The sequence below is a fragment of the Manis javanica genome, chromosome 3 (genome assembly GCF_040802235.1).
Source record: "Manis javanica isolate MJ-LG chromosome 3, MJ_LKY, whole genome shotgun sequence".
Classification (NCBI taxonomy): domain Eukaryota; kingdom Metazoa; phylum Chordata; class Mammalia; order Pholidota; family Manidae; genus Manis; species Manis javanica.
Genome location: NC_133158.1, coordinates 211,614,185 through 211,629,521, shown reverse-complemented (window position 1 = coordinate 211,629,521; position 15,337 = coordinate 211,614,185). Strand labels below are relative to the sequence as shown.

General features: G+C 51.4%; 1 protein-coding gene across 19 annotated transcripts in view; it reads right to left on the bottom strand.

Annotated features, from left to right (window-relative positions):
• Positions 1–829: 829 nt before the first annotated feature.
• The window catches only part of HMBOX1 (homeobox containing 1), a 163,681-nt gene continuing 149,173 nt past the window's right edge, over positions 830–15,337 (bottom strand). For 15 of the 19 annotated variants that reach the window (XM_073232761.1, XM_017650159.3, XM_037024561.2 and 12 more), the window contains one exon: positions 830–13,862. In XM_073232761.1, the coding sequence (XP_073088862.1) occupies positions 13,725–13,862 (138 nt within the window). In that variant the 3' untranslated portion in view covers positions 830–13,724. The remainder of the gene's footprint in view (positions 13,863–15,337) is intronic. The other 4 variants (XM_017650168.3, XM_017650169.3, XM_017650170.3 and 1 more) reach the window with 1 other exon arrangement.

Here is a 15,337-nt window from a genome sequence, read left to right as displayed (position 1 = left end):
GACCCTGGCTGGCAGGAGGCCAGGCTTTAAGGGCAGAGGAAGTTGCCCCAGGCAGGTGTCTGCAGGACACGGAGGGGGCAGTGTGGCTCAGCTGGCCAGGTGTGAGGGGCAGACCCAGAAAGAGTAATTTCAACCCCAGTGGAAGATCAAGGGTTGGGGATGGTCCTTGGTGTCCCCCGCCACCACACACACACCCCCACCTCTACTTGGTAACGTTGGTTTGGGGGCAGGTTAACACTTTGCAAAGTCTTTTCTAATCATGTTCAATGAGAAGAGAAATCAGGTTCTCTGCCATGGCATAAAGCAAATGCATCCCTGGCACAGGCTGAGGAGAGTTTGGGCCCTTGGTTCTTGGGCCCCACTTAGGAATTTGATCTGAAACCTTGTCATCTTTAAAGAAACAATGAAGCTCCCCATTTCTCTCGTTTTGCCTGTTGCTGGTAAAGGCTCAGCCAGGAATAATGGGTCCTTTAAGAAAATGAGGTGCTTGGGGATGTGGCCTGAAGCAGGCAGTGAAGGCACAGCCCCTTAAAGGTGTGGTTCTGGGCTGGAGGAACCACTAGGATCCCAGTAGTTTTAGGATGTGGGAAGTAAGAGGACAGCCGGGCACCTGGTGCCTCTGGTGAGGGGCCACTGGGCAAGGCAGCTTTGGGGAGGCACAGCCCCTCCTGGGGGTGGTGGCGAGACCCTTTCAGGTGGGGTCAGCTGTGGGTGGATCCGGGGCTTCCCGCCCACCAGGGGGGTGTGACTTGTCACCCTGACCCCCCCCTTTTGAGCACAAAGGGCACTTCCCAAATGAGTTCTTCCCCAAAGAAATCCCAGCCAAGCCTTGTTCAGTTATACATTTTATTCTCTAATAGGTACAATACTAAAATAAACACAAATTAAAAAAAAGTTTTATTAAAACAAAACTGTACAAAAAAGCAGTATACTACATTTTAATTACAGAACAGTCTACTGTCCAAAAGGCACTAATCCAGAATAGGAGATACAATGATACAGGACTCATTTGAACTATTTTAATTAATAGAGCGCTTGTTTCTTTGACCATTTATAGCTAGAAACAAGGGCTTTTTGCTACAGTCATTACACATTGTTATAAATATGAGTCCCACGGGTGAAGGTGCAGTATCGCTCTCCCTAGAGGAGGTCCACGTCAGGAGGGCCTCATCAGGAGGGGCTGTCAGGGGGCCGGGCCTGGGCTCCCACAACGTGTCTTCTGGCCTGGCCTCTCCGAGGGCTGGCTTCTGGCTTCGGCCATAGTGGCAGCTCTTTACCCCTCTTGCAAGTTAGCACCGGGGAAGGGGGTTCTGAGACACTCCAGGGAACTGGGGCTGGAGGTCTGGGTGGTGAAGCGCCAGCAGCTCAGCAAAGGGAAGGCATGTGGGTAACCTGATCTGTGGAAGGCAGCCAGAAGGATGGGGCGCCCAGGGACACCAGTAGGCTGGGCACCACAGCCTGGCACAGCCCCTACAGCTTTCCAGGCAGACTTCCGGCCCAGAGATAAAGAGGTCCTGCGCCCCCACCCATGGGCCTGGTGGAGAGCCTGCTGGTGCCTTATGGTCTCTGGCTCGGGAAGCCGATTTCCAGCCATGGGGCCATGCCCTCCCTCGGCCCCCACCTCAGGCCCCGGGTGGCTCCCGGGCAGCAGGGGCCCAGCTCTGCCCATGTCTCTACTGGGTGGTCCAGACCACTCTCAACCCCAGACTTCCTTCTCTGTAGACTCTGGACCCCAGGAGGAGAGATACTGCAGCTTCCCCGACAGTGTCATACACATAAGACAAAGACAGGCATCTGATGTTAACAAAAATAAGTAACAAAGAAATAGGATTAAACCAAATCTCTTCTCACAGCATCCTATACTACATCCTCCTTCTGCTTAGCAGAAAATTGTACGTACACAAAAATACAAATACACAATTTTGTAGAACAGTCTGATTTTAATATATTTATATATATTTATATTTATACGAGTGGCAGGTTAGTATTAGTACATTATATAGAGCTTTTTGCACTTTTGGCTCATATGCAACAAGGCTTATAAATTCAGCTTTAGCTTTCATTCAGGTTTTATAGCTTTTGAACAATTGTTTTCACATTTAAAGCAGCATCCAATTTGCACTAGGAGTTCTTGGTGATTATGGGAAAGGCGGGGGCAGGGCTGGGGCAGATACACCTTCCAGTGTGTGTGGCGATGGCGGGGTTTCTCGGGACAGTTGGCCATGATGACCCCTTGAGGTAGACTGGACACCTTACAGCAGATCAGACCCAGGTGCGACTCCCCTCAGGGACCCATGGTGCACGAGATGGGGGACAGAGACCAGGAGACGCCACAGGGAAACACTGAGATTAAGACACACGGCAGCCACAGCAGGGGCCCCGACCGCCTGTCACAGGGACTCGCGGGGATTTGGTGGATGCTGAAGACCTGCGGACATTCCCGGGGCATCAGGCCCATGGTGCCCAATCCCCCCGGAGCCTGCTGGGTGCTGGTGCCCTTATGGGAGGCACACTGATGTCCCCCAGCTCCCTGTGTCCCCGACCCTCTCCCCTCCACAGTCACAGCTGCGCAGCTGACAGGCGCTTGGCAGCCCCTGTGAAACCTGCACGTGGGGAGCCAGGTGACTCCTGGGGAGCAGAGGGTGCGGGCCACCAAGGAGGCCAGCCTCTCCTCTCCATGGAGCCACTGGCTATGCCACCCACCTGCCTCCCTCCTCCAGCCAGGTCTCTGGCAGACCTGCCCGGCTGTGTTAACACGATTGCCCAGTTTGGGTTATTCCATTGTCTGAACAAAAATGCTGGATTATTAATGAAAATAAAGTGCCTGGATATGGATTGTTCTGTTTTGCAAACCGTGTAATGCTCCACAAATCATCCGAGTGCTGCTGCACGCGGCTCACGAACAGACTGCAGCCACGGCAGAATCCTCGTATTTCAACTCAGAATAAAGGCCCAGAATTTAGGTCTGACTTTCAAAAAACAGCAAACCTCACACTCACTTTCAAGGCCGCACCTTTGCTGCACCCCTACGGAGGAGGGACCTGTGTGCCCTGTGAGCAGACACCCCGGGCCCCTCGGGCCTCGGAGGAGGACCAGAGGAGGCAGCCGGGGTCTGGTGACTGACGGCAGCAAGTGCATGTTTGTGGCCATGGTCACTTGGCTCTCTGCCCTCTTGCATCCGATGCCCCACTGCTGACAGAGGCGGGGCCTGCTCCAAGGCCGCCCTGCTCGCTCTCCGCGCCCAGGAGCCGCAGGCCGGCCTAGCATCAGCATGCTCAAGAACTAGACCACAGCCCCCCAGCAGGACCCTCGGAAGGGAGCGCGGCAAGAGGGAGGCCAGCGGCTGTACGTGCTTGTCCCTGTGGTGGTTCTGCCCGCAGAACCCTGGGGCCCGGAGGGGGCCCACCCGTGTCACCCCAGGACCACGGGCAGGGAGGGGACGGGGAGGGCACAGGCCGACTCTCTGGCAGGTTCCAGGGGCCTGTAACTTGCTTAGGCACTTAAAAAAAACGGACTGGAAATGTTATCTTCGGAAGGTATGCACACCCCACGTGACTGTGGCCGTGGCCAGAAGGGGAGCCCATGGGGAAGCGGGAAGGCTGTGGGCTCTTCTGGGGGAGGCAACTGCGATGTTCTTGGTGTCGTGGGGCAGGAGGTGCATCCCGCTGTGCCTGCCGAGGCCTTTCTCTCTCCAGACCCTACAGACCAGGCCACCAGAGGGCACAGAGTCCAGCAGCCTCTCTGGGCTCCTGGCCACAGAACTTGCTATTATTAGTGTGAGAACAACTAGGAAAAGAGGAGGCCCTTCCGAGAGGACTGTTCTGGCGAAGGCAGCGAGCAATAACGAGAAGCCTGGCCAGCGCCACTGATGCGTGAAGAGCAGCGCCCCCCGCCCCCCATAACTTTGGTTTGTTTCCGTGATGCCCACCCTCAGAGACGCATATGAAGTGGTTCATGGACCACTTCATGAAATGTAGTTTTCAAGGCAAGTAACAACGCTGCTCCTGACAGGAGCCACTACTGGGCACTCACCTCCACCCCACCCACCTCGCCGCTGCCCTGCCACCTCTGCCCCTCCGAATCTGGCCCAGAACCCAGACCTCAGAGCAGCATCACTAGCATGGCTGCTGTTTACACCAGTATAGCATTAATGTCGTTTTGTTTCCAGTTTAATAGCATCTATAGATGACGAAGTGGGAAAAGGACCCTTAACGGGTTCTAATAAAGCAAAAACAGGGAGAGGTTTCTGTGCTCAGAGGAAGCAAGAAAACAAGGCTGAGATTTACACTTGGCTGTGAAGGGAGGGGAAGCCAGAGAAGTCACCAAGGGAACCCGGGTGTGTGACTGTGTCCCACTGGCCAGGAGGAGTCCGCATTCTGACATTCCAACAGCCGGACACCCCGGATCTGCACCAACAGCTGAGCGGGAGGCCCCCGCCCTTCCTCCCTTCACCCCACGGTGGGTTTTTGTTGGGGGAGTGGAGAATCAGTCCCATCAGGCAGCTAATGAAACAAGGTACCTGTAAGGGGACCCGAATCCCAGGGAGTCTCCCTGGTAGGCCTGTCCCCGGGTGCCTGGGCCGCGGCAGGGCAGACAGGAGAGACAGAGACAGAGCCCACCACTGATGAACCACTGACTGCTGAGAGGAAGAGCTGGAGAAGGGGAATCAAAACAGTTTTAGTCAAGTCCTCAGGTCAGCTCAGAGCCCATGTCCCTGACGACAGTCACAAGCCATAGGACAGGCAGGAGGCTCACCCCTCTGCTGGACTGTGGGTAGAAAGTTCTCACTGAGCCACAGTCTAGCTCTGTCTCCATGCAGCTGTTGCTTGCCGGCCACCTAAGGCTCATAAGGAGCCACAGAGCGCAGGGCGAGGCCGACCCCAGCGTGACCCCAGAGCCTCCGTCCCCACCAGTCCTGGCCCAGCCCTGCGGCCGCTCATGACTGTGAAGGACAGGATGCAGATGAGTTGGAATGGCTTTGCAAAACATACTTGTAAACCAAGCAGGATGCGTAAATAACAAGCACTGAGAAAAATGCTGCAAGAGCTGAATAGAGAGAGGATGGGAAGCACGCAGTCTTCACAGTCTCCGCCTCCACTAGCTGTGACCACACTCAAGGAGTGCTAGTAAATTCTAGCTCCCCTCAGACCTCAGACTACAAGATAGTGTAACATTTCTTCCCAGTACAAGACAAGACCTCCGCGTTCACCTCCTGGAGGGGGGCGGGAGGGAGGCGCTTCTGTCAGCATCACTGAGGGGAGGGGACGCTCTGGGGTCTCCATCATCGCGCTGACATGGGGCCAGTGTCAGAAGGACTCAAGTGCAGAGCAGGATGGCAGTCACGTTACAACACGCCGGCAGGGATCACCCAGCACTGTTCTGGGAGAAAATGTAGGGCTTTCTTATCAACATCCTACCAAAGGTGAAAGAAGCAGGACTTAACCTGCCCTGCCTCCATGGAAGTGGTCCTGCTCAGTGTAGGTTCTCTGAATCTTCAACAATAAATGAGACCGTGAAAACACTCAGCCCAGTGGCTGGCGCACAGCACGTGCTCAGCAAGCGCCCCTGTTAGGACGAGCTTCAAACGCTCCCGGAGGTCTGGGTGTCTGTCTCGCGGTGCTGGCCTACAATGATGCCAACTTTAGTTTCTTGCAAGAACTTCTGGTGTTTTCTCCCCCAAAATACACATTTCACAGGTAAGCACTACCTATATTTTCACTGATTCTGGTGACTGGCTTTCTTTTCTATGTTGGCAGGAGCTGCTTGTGGTAAAGGAATATATGGTGCAGGGTTTTCTGAATCACCAAAGTGGCCTCTGGGAACACCTGGGGACGGAAATATCTACCAACTCCAGTTCCTCTTAAATAGCCTCATCCCTCAAGCAGTGCATCTAATACTTTGATCCCTAGAGTAGTAGACTGTTAGAAGGTTTAAACTGCAGTGATAATTCTATTTTCTTTGAATGTAAGCATATAATCAGAATGCTCAGCTGGCTGTTTTAATGCATGTCTCACCAATCACAGAATTATATTCCAGTCCATTCTCAGAATAGCTGATCTTAAAAGACAGATTCTCAATTCTAATTGAGATAGTTATCTTTCAGCAGCTGGGAAAATAAGAAAAGGGATAGGACACTCTGCTTTTGGGACTCATAAATCCACAATCATGCCAACTGTCACAGACCGATTGCCCCCCGCAGAGCCTCAAGGGCAGCACATGTATTCTGAACGCAGGCGGTGGAGGTGGGGGTGGGGCTGACAGTCGTTTTTAGATCTTACAGGAAGAGACACTGAGTAAAAACCTTTTTGGTATTATTTTTCCTGATCTAGCCCAACTACCACACAGTTGACTGTAGGTGTTTTGAGAGGAACAAAAATAAAAGAACCCCAAGGCAAAACCCTTCCCACTGGGTGTGTGTGTGCTCGGGGGAGGGGGAGAGAGGACAGTCACAAAGCAGCAGCCTATCTCGGTGCTTTCCCGAACCTCAACTTCAGCATTTGCATTTGGATTCCTGCTGATAGGGGAGAGTGGGAAAGACCTGGGAAAGGACAGCATCAAAATAGGAACACAAGTATTTCCTTCAGTGGCTACTAACCAATCCTGGAGTGTCCAGACCTGAAGAAAGACATGGGGGCCTCACGGGAACGAGGCAGCTCATGGAGGGCCACCTGGCACTACGTTGGTGCAGACTCACCCTTGATCATAAAACTAAATAAAGACTTCTTCAAGTGACGGAGACATCCAAACAGCACACGCTAGAGGAAGGCTAGACAGTGACACAGCAGCTTGCACGGGCATGAGGCCTGGGCCGAGAACAGCGGGCATCCTGGGCAGCGGCCGCACAGACGCTCAGTGGGTGGGGTGGGCGCAAGAGGAGGGAAGAAGTGGGAGGGACAGAACACAGATTTAGAAGGGCTGGGGAGACAATCCCCAACAAAGCAGAGCAGTGGGGCAAACCCCAAGAAGCACAGGCCACTGTGCAGAGCTGTGTGGGAAGACCTGGGCACATGCACGCGTCCCGCTGCTGCGGGAACACTGGGCACTGCACACACCAGTGTGTATGTCACCCAGTTGTGCAAAGCCCAAAGCCCGTATGTGTTGGTTTATGTGTTTGTCATGCTATCTGCTCTAGATCATGATTCAATGAGGAAAACCCTTCTTAACTCATGTATAAACACCCATCTGACAAATACTTCTGATGGTGATCACAATGGAAATATCAGATAACCAAGGAAACATTTAATGCGCGAGGGAGCTCATTAGACAGTAAACGTCCTGAAGTCAGGCCAACACACTACTGGCTGGCTAGCAAGCAGGACAGAGTCATCGAGGCCTCTCACCGACTGACCCAGTGTGGGATTCTGGCTGAAGCTGAGGGGGGAGAGAGTTCTCAGATAACCGAGGCGTCCCACAGGGGGCAATGACCAAAGGCTTCCGTTCTGAAGCTGAAACAGCTCCAAGTCACTCTCTTTCACTTAGGAGAGGACAAGGACACCATATCATTATTTTAGTTTACTGAGCTGCTGTTCCGAATGTTCCTGGGAGCATTTGTGTTGTGCTAAAAGGGGATGGGGAAATGGGAGATCTGCCATTTCCAATCACATAAAGGACAGAAATCCTTTTAATTATGACCATGCCAATCTACATCCTGCTAAAACAGCTAATTACATGTCAGGAGGACGTTCAGTCATTCAGAACAATTGTCATTATATTTTTATATATTCATTCTATGTCACCCCCCTCATTTCCATGGTTACACTTTGAAAGGATTCAGGCAAACCTTAATTTGATCACAGCACACCGTGTGAATCTCAGAGTTAATTATGGCTGAACAGAGCTACTTCTATTTAAAAGAGAAAATGAAAATGGAGTCACAGGAGCCAGCATCCCAGGAATGTGGAGCCAGGAGCAGAGCCGTGTGCATCATGCCTCCAGGTCTGCTGTGCAAGTGTGGTGACAGTGTGCGCTGAGCGGCTGCCCCCTGACTGGCTGCACCAGGGGCTCAACACCCACCAGGCATGAGACTGCTGTCCAGACTGGGGCAAGCCGATCTGGGAACATGCCCAGTACAAGGGAAGCCAGGAGGAGGGCAAAGCCCCCGGCAGGTGGATCCTTTGGGAGCTAATGGCTGGGAAGCGTGTGGGTAACCATCAGTGGTGTGAAAATGCTAGTTAGCAAGTAGATGTACTTTTCTGCTCATTGCTTGGCCCCAAGTGTCACATGAAGCATGACAAACAAGAAGTGCAGAAACGTGCACACATATAATCCCACAGCGCCTACCTCATCCTTGGGGTTCTTGGGTGGCGATAAGAAGGGGACGGAGGGGTCCTTGGGTGCAGCTGACTTTACCCTCTCTTCTCTCCTATATTTATTCCCCTCTTGATTACAAAAGAAAACCATGTTCCAGGAAACTGGATTCCTCAGATCATTAGCTAGCTTTCTGCTGCTCTCTATCCCCACCAAGAAAGAATAATGAAGCTGATATAGAAACTTCTCAGTTTATAAACTCCCAGCTTTGAATACACATGGATGAACAGAGCTGCACTTTAGAGATCAGTGAGCCTACGACCACTGGCCTCTCAGTGGCAGGAGCAGTAGCTTATCACTTAGAGAATTAAGGACAGTCTTTCTGGTCACAGTCAGTTCGCGAGCGGAGGTGCCGTGATAGGAACAGACCTAGAGACTTTATGCATTTAAAGGGCCTTTCTCACCACCTCAGTATGGTAGTTCCGAGAGAGGGAAGGAAATCTCTCCTCATAAGTGACAGTCACCTTCTGAAAAGAGGAGCATACAATGAGGGAGACCCCAGCACAGAAAGCAAGGGGCCTCTGCTCTGGGGGCTCCCACTAGGGGGTCCTTACAGGGCCACCTGGCTGTCCTGAGCTGCCTCCTAGGGAAAACCTGTTCTCCCTGTGGGGACATGACACCTTTAAACTGGTAATGCAGGTCTCACTGAGTAACGTGCAGTAGACAGCACGGACATTGAGATGACGAGGGCCTTCAGCACATGCCGCCCAGTGCGCCAAGTTCCACATGGCTGACGATGGATCTCCAAATCCTGAGTGAACATCCTGCTCCTTAGGGAGTACACAGGAAGGAACGTTTTATCTGTAGTTCCCACCCCTGCCCGCTGCGTCCCCACCCCTCCCCACTCCACCTCAAGCCCCACAAAGATGCCACCAGTGGGAGCTGGTCAATGTGCCCAATCCACTTGGGAAACCCTGACAAGCAAGTCCGGCTCAGTAAAGCTATAAATGGATCCGGCTGGCTTCGGTGCAGCCCTGTGACCACAGCAGTGCAACATCACTAATAACCACAACAGCAGAATGACACGATCTATCACCGCTCTGATGTAAATCGCAGATGCACTGACACGGAAAAGCAACACACAACATGGAGTCAGGACTAGCTGCTACTGAGCGTAAGATCACCAACGACGAGACAAATTATTGCCAAAGAATCTGTTAAGACTCACTGGGGACAAAATAACTCTGGTTATTCTCTGAGCAAAAGAAGATAGAGCAATTTTAAAGGCAGTCTTTAAACCGAACCCTTTTAAGACTAAGAGAATAAGGACTTGAAGTTCACATTTTCAGGACAGGGGTGGGGGACCATTCACGGAAAAGGAACCTTTTCCCTGTTATGGGCGGAGATAATGTAGCTGGTCAGTGGAATACGTAGCTGGTCAAAAAGGTGGGCTGCCAGACAGGCAGGGCTGTTTGTATGGAGAGCTGGAGCCCAACACCCACCCCATGAGCTGCGGAGATGAGCAAGCCGGGCAGGGCAGCCGGCTCAGCCCGGGCCTCAGCGCCAGGCAGGGGGCGGAGAGGCATCAGCGCAGGCCTACGGTGTGACTGGAGGGCCCCTGTAAGTGAGCGCGTGTTTCCACTTGGCGCCTGACGGTTGGAATCCGAGAGGGAGACCAGTACCGAGGAGCCTAGCGGGAGGATTGAGGCGGCCGTGGAGACGAGCTCCTCAGGCGTCACTCCCTCGGGGGCAAGGGCACCGGGTGCCTGGGCCCAGCAGAGGCCCAGCCGCCGCCGACTCACCTCCTCGTAGGCGGCCACCTGCACTGACCTAGAGAGCCGCCTTATAGGGCTCTTTCTGCCCCAGGATCTTCTTTCCTGTGAGGAAATACGGGACATGGGGGAAGGGGTGGTCCCACCAAATGACAGTGTGCAGGTCCGTCCAGGTCCCGCAGGTAGGGGGCGGCTAAGCACACCTGTCAGCCACTTACAGGATCCTGACGATGCAGAAAACTGCCTTAAGGAGTGACTCCCACTTACAAGCTGCTGAAATAAATGGAGGCATCCTGTTGGTACCGACTGCCCTCCCTGGCCTTTCATCTGATGTCAGGGTGCAACCGAGGCAGAAATCTCATTAGGATGGTCTGTCTTTAACAGGCTCCTGTGTAAGGCTATATTTTAAGTAGGGTACGAAGTTTACCCATATGACTATAGTAATTCGACCAAAGTGTCTTTAAAACATAACAACAGACAAGTTACATAAACTGCTGACAAGCCCCCCACTTCCCCACCACCACCATGCTGCGGGTCTCCCCAGGGGCAGAGCAGACCCTGAAGTAGTCCTCTGAGGCCTGAAGAAAAGTACAGCATGAGTCAGAGAAGAAAGAACAACCAAAAAGCACAGAACAGGATTTTTTAAAGAGCCTGGCTATTTTTCCGTAAGAGAGCAGTTTAGAGTTTCTATTTTAATACCACCTCTCAAACCTGAAAAAGCGTAAGAAAAAAATTTACTGTTCAAATATATTACAGATACAGATTAGACAGTGGCAACTCTATATACCATCCTAAGAACTAAGGTAGCCTGGACAAAACAGTGGAATTGAACCTGGTAACAAACAAAAAAACCAACGGTACAGTTAAATCTAGGCCCCCCAAAACCAAGTTTCTACTTCTGGTGAAAAAGCAACAGCTGTATGTAAGGCAGGTGGGTCTTCCGGGCGGGCCGGCAGTCTTCCTTAACTAAAGCAGAATTCTGGGGGGAAGCCTCCTCCGTGGGGCTCCTCCTGAACGCGTGTGGCGCTCTCCTCTCCAGCGCGGGCGGGCACACCCTCCCACTCCCCCACACTGCGGAGGGGGCCTGGTGCTGCCTCCACCCCTGCACACGCTCCTTCACGGAAGCCTTTTTCCTTCCTTAAAGGTCTTAAAACAATGAAAAACCTTTTAGCTCTTCTCTGGCAATCACTGTATTTCTATAGAAACTGCAGCTGTCTTAACAGTTTGAGTCTGTTTCTTTAAAAAGACCAGCAAGAACAAATGATACCAGCAATCCCATCATAAAGAAGCTATCAATTATAATAATCTCCTTGCAATAAATCATGGATGTAGCTTGTCAGTGTGTTTTTCTCTCTGCTTTTCTTTCTGATTCAACCAAGAAAAAGACAAAACTTCCACTGAAATGGATAGATACAATATGTTGTATTTCTTCTAAGTAATATTAAAAGGAAAGAAAGATAACAATCTCCTAATTGAAATAAAATCAAAGACACCAAGAAAGAAAATGAGTGGGGGGAATCATTCCTGAGAATAACAAATGGTACTCTTGAATTTGTTGGTTCAAGTAATACAGTAAAACAGAAAAGACGACTCCATTTTACTTCAATGCTTATTAGCTGGAAAAAGTATACACATTTTCCCTCTGAAATCCATGGACGAGGGCAGGCGCAGGCCCCGCCTAGAGCTCTTTAAAATCACAGACCCACCTACGGTGGCACTTCCGCCCTCGCAAAGGCTCCCACACTGATATAAGCAGGATTCACAGGAGACGGTCCATCAGCACGTGCCTCACATGCATGTGCCTCGAGTGGAGTCAGACCAGCTGAACTGGCGGATACTCAGAATCTCACTAGCAAGAAAGCTGACATGAAGAAGGTGAGTAAGCCCCAGGCTCCCTCAGTGGTTTTAGGTGGAATACACTGGGTGGGGAAGAGGGGTGGGGAGGTAAGGAAATGGCACTTTCCTCCCATCTTGGAAATCATTTTTAGGTGATCGACAGACAGAAGCACTACCTAATGGCCAGCCCCATGTCCCCTCTGCACAAGGGTCCCCTGTGGGCAGAAAGGAGAGACGGAACAAGGCCGACACACAGCAGTCACGCCTCCAACGCACCTATGCTGCTATAGTGAAGGCCGTTTCCTCTTACCCATGGCGACAGCGTGTCATCTAATTGCGATACCAATAGATCATGTTCATACAAGGCCAGCAGATGTAATTTTCTTTGATGCATGAATAGTTAATCATTTTGCTACTAAATAACAAGGTGATCACAGGGTGACTTTATAACGCAAGTTCACTGTTTGGTATTTTGAGTTCTCAAAATGAAGAACAGATTTATCAAATATAAATATCTTTAAAAAGTAACAAAAGTGCTACATACGTGATCAAGGAAAAAAATCCCATTAGTTACTGCCGCTTTAAGTTGATTAAACTTTACAAATATTACCACATCCATTATCAATATGGCTTCCAATTATTAAATAAATTGCCTATAGCAATATAGCTTTTCACACCTCTACAAGGACAGGGTAAAGAGAACACCAAAGCAGTCATATCCCGTGGAACCTCACAGACCCACCACGGAAGCAGCAAACGTCCCCTGCTTCTGTCTGCTCCCATTTAGGGGGGTGTTTGCATTTGTGATGGTTGGTCAGCAGAATCCCACTATGCTCCGACCTCTCAAACTGAGGGGGCTTTACTTAATGGACACAAAGACTGGAAATGCATTCACTCAGTTTTGACCTTAGCCTCTTTTTTTGGTAGCGGGAAAGGGGACGTAGACAGGAGGCAAGCCAGCTTCCGTGGTGGCCTCCAGTGCTTTTGCAGGCAGGCGGGACACCTGTGCCACATAAGGGACAGTGGTTCTGAGACCTGGACTTAACATCCAGGAGTCATTCAGCTCATGGATTTTTTTTTTTCCAATGCTCTCAAGCTGGGGTTTTTTTTTTTTCATGACTTTTTTAAAAATCTTTTTTTGTTTATTTTAATCATGGTCCCAAAGGCAGAAGGCAGTATTTTATCTACTCAGTCACACAGCTTGTGAGAGGAAAGGATGTCTGTGTCAGGCATGTTAACATCAACCAAAATCTGAGATGGAGTTTCTCCCCTGACATTCTTGGCACAGCACCCAGAAAGAAGTGTGATGTAGCCACAGTGTGGCTATTAGGAGGCACGGCTTATTGCAGCTGGGAATCGGGCACTCCCACGCTGAAGTGGGGCTCTAGTGTTCTTTCTACTCTGTGCATACTCCCCAAATGATGTCTGTCCATTCTGGGCCACACTGCCTCAGCTTGCAGCCTATCGGTCTTGGGGAAGGAAAAGGAGTACAGCCTAGTGTTACAGGAATCCAAAGGTACCCAAGGTTACACGGAGCCTAATATTGGAGAACTGAGGGCTATCTATATACCTGGAAGCACTTTCCTGGAATGCTAAGACAGAGCAGCGAGATTTTCTAGCCTTGAGGGCTGGGAGAGGGGAGTTTGGTCGGTCAGTCGGTTGGCTATTATTTACTGGGAATTAATACTGAGAGAGTATATGCAAAGGCTGAGGGCACCATGCCATCTTCACAGAACAAGACCCTAACGGCTAACTGACATACAAGAAAACTGCAAGTTATACTGTAAGAACACATGTTAAGGACCGAGGAAAGTCTGCTAAGGTGCTACATCTACACTAAGGTAACCTCTTGTGTTCGACCGTCCCTGCTCAGTCGTCATCCAGGGCCTCTGTCTTGATTTCGCTGGCTCCTTGTCGGGCCAATGCCAGGATGGTGTGGTTGACTGCTGCCATTTCCACAGCTAACGAGATGGGGTCTTGGTGGTCACTGTGGCTAGTGCTGTCATCCTAGATGCGCAGAAAGAAGCAGCATTACTAGTGTTGGGAAATTCTCTAGCGCACAGGAAGGCATGCGTGGGCGAGGGGAAGCAGACATTCCTGGGGGCAGCAGCGCGCGTGGGGGGGGGGCATGGCAGAGTAGAGGGAAATGTATTTAAGTAGACACTGAATGGATATAGGTCCAGTGACTTCCAGTTGACATTTTTATGATTCAACAAATGAAAAGCATGAAAATATTTTCTTCTTGCTGAGATTTTTACTCCTCTCAGAAAGCCTGCCGGTGATGGTCATCAAACGTGACCATTCCAGGTTCACAACATCACTGGCCACCGCAGGCCACACTGGTGAGCTATGAAAAGCTGGGTTGGGACTCTTCCCAAGAGGTGATCAGAATTCATGGTATCTCTCTACTGAACTGAAAACTAGAAAAAACAACAGACACCAGTATCTTACAGGTAAAAATGCATTTTAGTAAAAGAAAGAGAGAGGACTCTCGGTTTCCCCAGGACAAAGCATCACTGCCAGAAGAGCTGTGGGAGAAAACGTGTGGGGCTGGTGCCGTCCTGCCAGAAGGCGGCCATGAGAGGAGACACAGGCAGCTCATCTGGGGCGTGTGAGGTGCCCTTTCCTCGCACAGACCGATGTGCTGAGCAATAAGGCTGTGAAGGAAACGGGCACTGCAGGACGCTGGGCAGGCACTGCCGGTGCGCCACAGAGAAGCCGCGAGCTTCCCGCCTGTCACACCTTTGGGGGACTCTGCAGCAAGCGCTTTGGGAAGGGTAAGTCCCTTCAGGGGGGAAGCTTGGGATGTGCTGCCCTGACCTCCAACTACATGGGTAGATGGAAAAATAACAGGAATGTTTCCAACTAAAACCTTACAGAACATTCTCTGGAGTAAAATCTGGAGTTATGGTTTGGAGCCCTGAAGGGAGAAAGGCGACCTGCGGGAGGCACGCGCGCTGTTACTCCCACTGTCATGGACGGGTCCTTAGGGTTTAGGAAGGGACCAGCATGGAACTGCGTGCCCTCCCGTAGCACCTGCGCTCAGGCTGGTGAAGGTCAGGCAGGAGGAGGAGCTCGCGGACGGGACGGGACGGAGGGAGGGGCCGGCTGGGGGCGGGGAACAGGTGTGCGTCCGCCAGAGGAAAGGGTGTGCTGCCGGCCAGGAGAAGACACCATGCGCTCTTTTCACAGTGCAGATGGAAATAAATTTACAACCTATATGAATTTTAATGATGTCTGTCAACAGATAAGTGGGGGGAAAACCCCCACATTCTTAGTTACTGAATTATTCCATCCAGTGGCTACAATTAAGTATGTTTTTCTCCCAAGCAATGAAGACTAAGTCAGGGTGGGGTGAGAAGACATGCATTCATGAGAGGATGTGTGTGTCCGTGTGCCAGAGGCTCTGGGGGAACCGTGCGTCTCGGCTCGAGGGCTGCCGGCACGGGCGCAGTGGGGGGGCCTCCGCGAGCGCTGCGCCG